At 48.0% G+C, this 10,576-nt stretch overlaps 1 protein-coding gene across 1 annotated transcript; it reads left to right on the top strand.

Moving 5' to 3' along the window:
* Nucleotides 1-6,193: 6,193 nt before the first annotated feature.
* Nucleotides 6,194-8,432, top strand: LOC147335065 (uncharacterized). Its single transcript, XM_086275718.1, has 2 exons — nt 6,194-7,584; nt 8,267-8,432. Exons 1-2 carry the CDS (start codon nt 6,194-6,196, stop codon nt 8,430-8,432), a joined length of 1,557 nt encoding a protein of 518 aa, XP_086131844.1.
* Nucleotides 8,433-10,576: the final 2,144 nt, after the last annotated feature.

Below are 10,576 nucleotides of genomic sequence, written 5' to 3' on the forward strand. Positions count from 1 at the left end.
CCGATTACGTCACCATGACGCAACGAAGGCTGTCCCAATTCGAAGGCTGCTCGAAATGCGGCCCTCAAATGCGTCCTTCATTTCCCTGAATTTTAAGGACGTGGCTCTGTATACTTCGTGGCCCAACATATCCCAGAATGCATAGCGCCACGGTGGGTGTGGATAATTTTGCCGGAATAAAACGGCGGATGGGGGGCGCCTGAAGAGTAAACTTTAAGTAAGTACTGAATATTATGTCACTTATTTATGTGCAAATGTTTAATAACGAAGAACATTAGAACATTACTGTTGGCCACATGTCGGCAAAGTTATGTGACATTAGTGACGTTTGCACTAACTTGGTTTTAAAGCCTTTACTTTAAAATATACGCCGTTCAATAGCTGACCTTAATTAGAGAATGATCAAAGCTCATGTAGAAACAAACAAATGAACAAAAGATTTTCTCCTTCATTTCTGTCAAACAAAGCTGTATGAAACGTTTCCAGCTGTTAGTATCATGGTTGCTAGGCAACCTGGGCAGCGCGACGGAGGCTAGACCGTCCCATTACACAAGCCTCGCACTTCTGGCCTTAGCGGTCTTTAAGTATGCGGCCCTTGAGGATTGTTGAGGCTGCGTACTTTAAGGCTGCAGACCCTGAATTGGGATACAGCCACTGTGAGAAGTGTTATGAACAGCTGATCGGATCGGCAAAGCGTGTTTCTGGAATATTATGTTATTGTTCCTGCAAGCGCTTTTTATGCAGCTTTTGCAAAGCTATATGTGGAAGGAAACTGTGACTTAGTACAAGCTGATGGCATAAGATGTAAGTACAACTCCTCTGGTTTCATATGCAAAAAAAATTATTGTGCTAGCTTACGCGGTTCCGGTTCTACAAGGATTTAAAAATAGTTACGCAAAACGGAGCGTGCCCGCTCTGACCGGCTTTAAAGGGTTAACCAGAAGTGGTCCTGCTGAACATATTGAACCTTTAGTGGTTTTAATATATTTTTCATTTTACTTCTGTGGATTTTATAAATTTGCTGATCTGCTTGACAGTGTTTTAGAATAGAGTGCTATTGGCTGCGGGGAGGGAGTGTTCGCCCAGGGCACCAAACAGGCTAGGACCGCCACTGGTTCAGGGCAACGATTATCTTGATGCTCTTAATTCTTCTGTTGAGTTTTAATTTTTCATGGTAATTCAGTAAAGTGTTTATTCACTGTTTTATCATCTTGTTCATGTTGTTATTGAAAACATTACCTTCATGTAAGGCTAGATACTTGTTCCGTTAGCGGTATGAGTGGTTTACTTATTGTTTATTTATAAGGAACCCCATTAGCTTCCACAACAGTAGTTGCTAGTCTTCCTGGGGCCCAAACCATCAAATACAATCTACTAAAATATTACACAATAAAGTGGATGCAAAATGTCTGGATAATTTGGCTCTTGCACTAAGTACTTGGACCCCTGGATTTTCCCCTCACTGTATATATTCTGCACTGGTGTTGTAAATAAACTGTGTTTGGAAACGTCAACTATCGACCGTGACACCAACCAAGTTCCCATCATCTAGATGTTTATACCAGTTATCTGTCATAGCAATGAGTGCTGAGCTGGTGGAGAGACGCGGTTTGTAAGCATGTTGAAACTGAGTAGATGATTTTCTGTTAAGTAATGTTGAATTTGCTCATAAACAATCCTCTCCATAACTTTACTTAGAACAGGGAGTAGACTAACAGGTCTGCTATCAACACCATTAAAAATGTCATTCCTGTTTTAAGGAAAAGGAATTATTTTCTATTCTTTCCACTGCAATGAAAATCAAATCAAATCACTTTTATTGTCACATCACATGTGCAGGTACATTGGTACAGCACATGTGAGTGAAATTCTTGTGTGCGAGCTTCACAAGCAACAGAGTTGTGCAAAATACAATAACGTAAACAAGCAAAATACAAGAATGGCTACATCTGAAACTAATAAATATATGTACAATATATAATAGTATATGCATTTCTGGATGTGTATACTAAATATTTTTCTATGTGTGTGTGTGTGTGTACACATATTTTACAAATTAAATAGTAAACAATAAAATAAAATATATAAAAATATACAGAGTTGAGACATGTGCAAAACAGTGGCATTACTGTACAGTATGGAGTGCATAATGTTGAAGTTCCAGTAGTGAAGCTGAGGTGTCTATGACGTGTTCAGCAGTCTGATGGCCTGGTGGAAGAAGCTGTCTCTCAGTCTGCTGGTTCGGGACCGGATGCTGCAGAACCTCCTTCCTGAGGGAAGTAGTCTGAACAGTTTATGGCTGGGGTGACTGGAGTCCTTGATGATCCTCCCCGCTTTCCTCAGGCAGCGCTTCCTGTAGATGTCTTGGAGGGAGGGAAGCTCACCTCCAATTATCCGTTCAGAGCACCGCACTACTCGCTGGAGAGCTTTGCAGTTGTAGGCGGTGCTGTTGCCATACCAGGTGGTGATGCATCCAGTGAGGATGCTCTCAATGGCACAGTGATAGAAGGTCCTGAGGATGCGAGGGCTCATGCCAAATCTTTTCAGTCTCCTGAGAAAGAAGAGGCGCTGCTGCGCCTTCTTCACTGTTTTGTTTATGTGTACTGACCACGTAAGATCCTCAGCCAGATGTACACCAAGGAACCGGAAGCTGCTCACTCTCTCCACAGCAGCGCCGTTGATGGTGATGGGGGTGTTTACTTCTCTGCACCTCCGGAAGTCCACTATCAACTCGTTGAGGGTGAGATGGTTGTCTTGACACCAGTGGGTCAGGGCACTGATGTTGGAGTTGTTAGTAGCTGTGCAGTCGTAGGTGTAGAGTGAGTACAGGAGAGGGCTCAGTACACACCCCTGTGGAGCACCAGTGTTCAGTGTGATGGGGGATGAGGTGATGCTGCCCAGTCTGACCACTTGGCGTCTGTCAGACAGGAAGTTAAGGATCCAGCTGCAGAGGGAGCTGCTCAGTCCTAGATCCTGCAGTTTCCTGTCCAGCTTCGAGGGAACGATGGTATTGAATGAAAGAAATTAATGTCCATATTTATACTCACTGGGTAATGTGTTAGCAACAAAAGGACAAGACATTGTTTGATGGAAATTAAAATGATCCACGTAGATGACCTGCGGCATCCTTTAATGGTTATGCCTCCCAAGGTCATCACGTAGCACTCATAATTCTTATTCTCATGTATATATGTTTGGCACTGATCACCACCTGCACTCATGTATATATCTTTCTACGTAGCACTCATAATTCTTATTCTCATGTATATATCTCATGTATATCTCATGCACATATCTTTCTTTCTACATAGCACTTTAATTCTTATTGTCTGCACTGAAGCACCGCAGCAATTTCCTAATGTTGTAAACCTCAACATCTGGCAATAAACCCATTCTGATTCTGATTCTGATTCTGATTCTGACCCACCAACAAACCAGTCATGCAGAACATTTAACAGTATTTCCTGAAAAACCTGTTTTCCTAATAACATTTAAATTTAAAATAATAGATTACACAGCAGTCGGGGACAGATTTCTCTCTGAAAGCACTTTAAATAAGTCTAAGGATATAATTAATTCACTGTTATCTTCAGTACCAGCACAGGGCAGAGCAAATACCTGAATGCTACTCCCATAGAGATTATCTCGTTAATAAATTTCCTTCTTCACTGCATATGATACATGGATCCTGTAGATCCTGTGAAAAAGAGAGCCTCAAATCAGAAATACTTGTCTCTATTTCTCAAACGGGCACCAAAGTGCTCATGACCTGTAAGGTGGAGAAGAAATGTTATCTCACTAATTTAGAAGAACACTTCTCCAACTCCAACCCCCGACGCATGTGGCAAGGACTCCAGACCATCACAGACTACAGGACCACCAAACCCTCCCCCGCATCCTCCGATGCCTCAACGAGCTCAACAACTTTTATGCTCGTTTTGAGCGAGGGAACCCCACAACCACAACCAAAGCAGACATGACGCCAGACCACCAACCTCTGACTCTCTCCCCCACCGATGTAGGAGTGGTGCTGAGCAGGATCAATGTCCACAAGGCTGCAGGCCCTGATGGCATCCCCGGGCGTGTTCTCAGAGCGTGTTCTGGGGAGCTTGCAGGAGTGCTCACAGACATATTCAATCTGTCCTTGGCCCACGCTGTGGTACCGGCCTGCTTCAAATCCACCTCCATCGTCCCGATACCCAAAAACTCCAACCCATCTTGCCTCAATGATTACCGCCCAGTAGCACTCACCCCCGTCATCACTAAGTGCTTAGAGCGACTGGTCCTAGCACACTTCAAATCCTGTCTCCCCCCCACCCTGGACCCCCACCAATTCGCATACCGCCAGAACAGGAGCACAGAGGATGCAGTCTCCATCGCAATGCACTCTGTCCTCTCACACCTGGACAACAACAACACCTACGCCAGAATGCTGTTTATAGACTTCAGTTCAGCATTCAATACAATCCACCCCTCACAACTCATCAGGAAACTGACAGACCTGGGCATCAGTTCCCTCATCTGCAAATGGTTACTGGACTTCCTGATCAACCGCCCCCAACATGTCCGGCTGGATAACCGCTGCTCATCTACCATCACAATGAACACCGGTGTACCACAAGGCTGTGTGATGAGCCCTTTCCTCTACTCCCTCTTCACCCACGACTGCAGACCTGCTGATGGTTCCAACACCATCATTAAGTTTGCAGATGACACCACGGTGATTGGCCTCATCAGTGACAACGATGAGGCCGCCTACAGGGAGGAGGTGGATCGTCTGGCTGAGTGGTGCGACAGAAACAACCTGCTGCTTAACACCGAGAAGACCAAGGAGCTCATCGTGGACTACAGGAGGAATGCTGACCCACATCCACCCATCCACATTAAGGGGACGGCTGTGGAGCGTGTGAGCAGCTTCAAGTTCCTGGGAGTCCACATCTCCGAGGATCTCACCTGGATGACCAACTGCTCCAAGCTGGTCAAGAAGGCTCACCAGCGCCTCTTCTTCTTGAGGACTCTGAGGAAGAACCACCTGTCCTCAGACATCCTGGTGAACTTCTATCGCTGCACCATCGAGAGCATCCTGACCAACTGTATAACAGTCTGGTACGGGAACTGCTCTGCCTCGGACCGGAAGGCGTTGCAGAGGGTCGTGAAAACTGCCCAGTGCATCGCCGGAGCACCACTTCCTGCCATGAAAGACATCTACAGGAAGCGGTGTCTGAAAAGGGCTGGGAAAATCATCAAAGACCCCAGTCACCCATCGCATGGACTCTTCACCCTCCTGCCCTCTGGGAGGTGCTAGAGGAGCCTCCGGACTAAGACCACCAGGTACCGGAACAGCTTCATCCCCACAGCTGTCAAACTCCTGAACTCTGCCTCCTGACATCTGACCCACGTTAAACTCATGGACTGAACATACACACACCCACAATGGACAACTGTACCCTCAAACACACAATAATAACATGGACTGAACCACCACTCACAACCACTAGCACTTTATATAGCCTCTGTAGAAACTATCTACACCCTCACTTTGTCATGATCCTGGGTCTGTTGACCCAGCGTTTTCAGTTTTAGTTTATGTAAGCCCGTCAGGTTTCCTAAGTTCATTTGTTATCATGCCTAGGTGTTTCTAGTTCTTATTATTTCCCCCTCGTGTTTCCAACTATGTTAAATCTCCCCTGCTCTTCATTCGTTTCATGTCTGTGTCTTACGTTGTCAAGTTCGGGTTGTCATGTCTATGTCTCTTTATGTTTCCTGTTTTATTGTGAAGAGGTCTGGTGTTTCTGTGTTCATCGTGTTCAGTTTTACTCTCCCACGGTGACGTCATTATGTTCATATGTGCCAGCTGTTTCCCCATGTGTTCCCACTTCCCTCATCATCCTGTGTGTATTTAGTCCGTGTGCTTTCAGTCATTTGTTGTCAGGTCGTCTGCTCATCCATGTCTCATCCCCAGGTACCCATGTCAGTTCACTATGGTTAAGCTTTTTCATGTTTTGTTATTAGTTCACCCAGTTTAGGTTATTGTTTAGTTTTCACCGATGCCCGATTATTTTTACCCTCATTGCTAGCCTCAATAAACGGCTTGTTTTGTTTATCCACACTACGTTTTGGTCTGCGTTTGAGTCCTCCTCTGCAACACATACGGTCTGCCCCAGCCAGACCGTGACAGTACGACCTGACCACTATGGACTCAGCAGACCGCGAGCTTTACGAGCGTCGGGAGGCAGCCTTCGCCCAGCTGGAGGAGGAGCTCCGCTGGAAGCCGTGGCGCGCCCCCAACTATGAGCGGATTTTCCACGGGAAGTCCCCGCCTGTTTCCAAGCCTCGTCCGCTTCAAGTGGGAGTTTTTCGCGTGGCTACAGGCGCTCACGCTCCAGCCTCGTTGTCGCCGTGTTGTGCACCGGGGGCTCAGTCGCTCGCTCCGCCGGCTTCCTCCGCTCGAAGGAAGCGGCGCGCCCGTCGCCATAAACTGGACAATGCCGAGCTCACGGTGGTGAGTGACATTGACTTTTATTCTCACGTCCCGTCTGACATTAAAAGTAATCAGCTCACTTCTGATCCGTGGGGAACTTCCCTTATGGATGACGACGTGGACTGGGAAGAATCGTTTTGCTTTGCTCCCTCTACACAGGGAGAGATGAAAAACAATACCCGCTCGCCTAAGTCTGCACATGCGGTTAAAGGGAAAACTGTGAACCACTCTACCAGGTCAAACACCTTCAGTTCCGGTTCCGTCTGTTCGGGTTTTGTCAGGTCCGGTTCAGTCATCCCCGAGTCAACCCGCTCTGCAACTGTTAACCCAAGGATTTTGAAAACTGTTAAAACTAAGACTGCTATTGCTAAGACTGCTAAACATGAAGTGGACGGCGGGCTCATTTTTGATAGATCCGTTTTTGTCGACCCTATATATGTTGACCCTGAGCCTGCCGTTTCTGCGACTGTTTTATCTGAGCCTGCTCCCGTTCCTGCTCGTGTTTCTCCTCCCGGGGCAGCTCGGGCCCAGCGTACCTCTGCACCCGTGTCTGTTCCTCGGGTGGGGGAGACTGAGGCCCAGTTGGCTCCCGCTCTGGTTTCCAGGCCGGCTGAGGCTCTGACCCTTTCTGCACCCGTACCTGCTCCTCGGGTGGGAAGGGCAGTTGCCCAGCCGTTGCCGGGACCTGTTCCGGTCCCCTGGGTGAGGGCAGCCAGGATACAGCCCGTCTCCGCACCCGTACCTACTCCTCGGGTGGGAGTGGCTAGTGTCCGGCATGCTCCTGCACCCGTCCCTGTCTCTACTGAGGGCTCAGGAGAATTCGGTCTGCAATCCACGCCGCCATCGCTACTGCATGCCTTTCAGTCATTAGCTCAGTCATTAGCTCTGTTAGCAGCCCGGTCCGTAGCTTACATTCCTGTGCTTCCGTTAGCCCAGCCCTTTACCCACTGTGCAGCTCAGTCATTTGCTCCATCACCTGCTCAGCCTTCTGTCCAGCCGGTGGTCTCTACACCTGCTGGTCATGCCTCGACAGCTGGAGGGCCCGAGGGGCCCGCCCAGCCTCATGCCTCGTCAGCTGGAGGGTCCGAGGGGCCCGTTCAGCCTCCTGTCTCCGCTGGAGGGTCCGAGGGGCCCGTTCAGCCTCCTGTCTCCGCTGGGGGGTCCGAGGGGCCCGTTCAGCCACCCGTCTCCGCTGGGGGGTCCGAGGGGCCCGTTCAGCCACCCGTCTCCGCTGGAGGGTCCGAGGGGCCCGTTCAGCCACCAGCTGCTCCACCGGCAGCCTCGTCCACGTCTGCTGCAGCTCCAGCCTGTGCTTCGTCTGCTGCAGCTCCAGCCTGTGCTTCGCCTGCTGCAGCTCCAGCCTGTGCTTCGCCTGCTGCAGCTCTTGCCTGTGCTTCGCCTGCTGCAGCTCCTGCCTGTGCTTCGCCTGCTGCAGCTCCTGCCTGTACTTCGTCTGCTGCAGCTCCAGTCTGTGCTTCGTCTGCTGCAGCTCCAGCCTGTGCTTCGTCTGCTGCAGCTCCAGCCTGTGCTTCGCCTGCTGCAGCCTCTGTGTCTTCAGCCTCGTCTGGTCCAGCCTCCGTGTCTTCAGCCTCGTCTGGTCCAGCCTCCGTGTCTTCAGCCTCGTCTGGTCCAGCCTCAGAGCCTTCAGCCTCGTCTGGTCCGGCTTCGTCAGAGTCTTCATCTTCGCCTGGTCCGGCTTCGGCCTCTGCTACGCCTGGTCCGGCTTCGGCCTCTGCTACGCCTGGTCCGGCTTCTGCTTCTGCTTCGCCTGGTCCGGCTTCTGCTTCTGCCTTGTCTGGTCCAGCCTCGGCCTCAGCTCCTGCTTCGCCGTCGCCTGGTCAAGTTTCAGCCTCTGCTTCTGTGTCGGCCTCGCCTGGTCCTGCAGCTGTGTTGCCGCCGCCCAAGCCGCGTTTTGCCCCTTGGAATCGCCAGCCGCTTTCCGGGCCATTAGCTGGACATTGTTGCCATTGGGGTCGGCCGCCTGAGCTGTTGAACTGTGACCTGTGGTGCTCGCGACCTCCGGGTCGGCCCCCTGAACCTTGGAACTATGACCTGCTATGCTGTCGGCCTCCGGGTCGGCCCCCTGAGCTCGTGGACTATGGACTACTGGACCGTCACCCTCCAGGTCGGCCCCCTGAGGAGTTAGGAACTGTTCCCTGCGCTTCTGTGTTTTTGATGGACATTTTGTTTTTGTGGCCTTGTTTCTTTCACCCAGTTTAGGTTATTGTTTAGTTTTCACCGATGCCCGATTATTTTTACCCTCATTGCTAGCCTCAATAAACGGCTTGTTTTGTTTATCCACACTACGTTTTGGTCTTTGTTTGAGTCCTCCTCTGCAACACATACGGTCTGCCCCAGCCAGACCGTGACACACTTATCTTAACTGCACTACTGTATAGCTCTGTGTAAATAATCATTCTGTACATTCGATAATCTTTAATCCTACAACTGTTTACAACTTGCATAGTTCCCATTTCTGTATAGCTGTATATCTCAGATTCTGTAAAGTTATTTATTTCATATTCTGTATAGTTTTTCATATTTATATCCTGTTCATATCCTGTACATAGCTTGTACTCACTACAGCCTCTACATACTTATAGTTATAGAATATTCACAACATACTTCATACCGTGTACATTATAACATACCATAATAGACCCATTTCTGTAATATACTCACATATCTATATTATTGCTAATATATATTGTAATATATCTATATCACTAAAGCACTTCTGGATGGATGCAAACTGCATTTTGTTGCCCTGTACCTGTGCATGTGCAATGACAATAAAGTTGAATTCTATTCTATTCTATTCTATTTAGAAGATCATCATTTAGACTGGAAATATAGTTTGAAGCTTCATTTACAAAGCCCTCTGTAAAAACATATACTGGTCAAAATAACTCCAAGATTCCTAGATATATTCTGAGATACTGGAGCAAATAGAATATGGGATATCCAGGCTATTAAGTCTTTAACACATAGCTGTAGCTTGATTGATTTATATAATCTGGCTTCATGGATAAATAAAGCTGGTTAGCAATTAAATTCATAGCGATGATAAATGTATGCTATTCCTTCTAATTATACTGCCTAAGCAGGCGTGTATATCATAAATGGAATTGGTCCTAGCATGGAATACTGAGAAAGTCCTAACATTAATGTGTGAAGACTATCCATTCACATGAATGAACTAGAATTATCTGATAGATATGATTCAAACCATTGCTTTGCATTTTCTTTAATCCCTACTGTGTGTTCTAAGAGCTGCAATAAAACATTGCTTGATACTGTTGACCAATGAGAAAGTTGATATTGGATATCATTAGCTCCCACATGGACTACAATCCACTTCAAAAATTCAAGTGCCAGGAAAACAGTAAGTCTTTTCCATCTTCATCCTGATATTCCAGATATGTAGTCCTCCACAGAAAAGGTTGTGGAGCATGATGGTGTGAGAAACAAGACGCGATTAGCTGCAGTGTCACAAAACTCCCTGGCTGTGGATTAGAGCACGGCAGTGCTGGAGGCACTGAGTACAGAACAATAAAGAGTTTTTATTTACAGAAGCACCAGTTGATCTATTTACAAAGTGGGGAAAAGACGGGTTCTGGGAATCCACACACAAACAGGGGGGAAAGACACTTGCAGTCCACACACACTCCAAAGACCACACTCCGTCCACGCCTCACACTCCTCTTCATACTCCACAAGAAACACAAAAGCTCGCTCCAATCCTCACACACTTGATCTAGGGGGCAGGTCCACGGAAATCTATTCACAGCGATACAAAAGGTTACTATAGGAAGATCGCCAGGGAAACACGACAATAAACCGAGCTGGGGTTAACACTGACGAGAGTCGGCAACAGTCCAGCAACGAGAAACACAGAGCTGCCATCTTATAAAGGGACTGGAACACTGTTTGGTGATGAGCCACAGGTTTGTGATTATGACCAGGTGCGTGGGCCAAGGGCAAGAGCCCACAGGTGCGCTCCGCCCAGGCAGTGAGAGAAGGAGGGACAGAGCAGGAACACAATCAAAACAAAAACACATGTAGCCACACTGAGCCGACCGGGTCGACACAGGG

Source organism: Aulonocara sp. 'chitande type north' Nkhata Bay, linkage group LG3 (assembly GCF_057382095.1).
Source record: "Aulonocara sp. 'chitande type north' Nkhata Bay isolate Kocher_YH1m ecotype deep benthic linkage group LG3, A_spYH_male_GT1.1, whole genome shotgun sequence".
In the NCBI taxonomy this organism is placed as follows: Eukaryota; Metazoa; Chordata; class Actinopteri; order Cichliformes; family Cichlidae; genus Aulonocara; species Aulonocara sp. 'chitande type north' Nkhata Bay.

Excerpts from the sequence above, each read along its gene's own strand:
- LOC147335065 (XM_086275718.1), top strand. The coding sequence starts at position 6,194 with ATGGACTCAGCAGACCGCGAGCTTTACGAGCGTCGGGAGGCAGCCTTC. Across the intron at positions 7,585-8,266 it reads TCCGAGGGGCCCGTTCAGCC|TCTGCCTTGTCTGGTCCAGC; the intron begins TCCTGTCTCCGC and ends CCGGCTTCTGCT.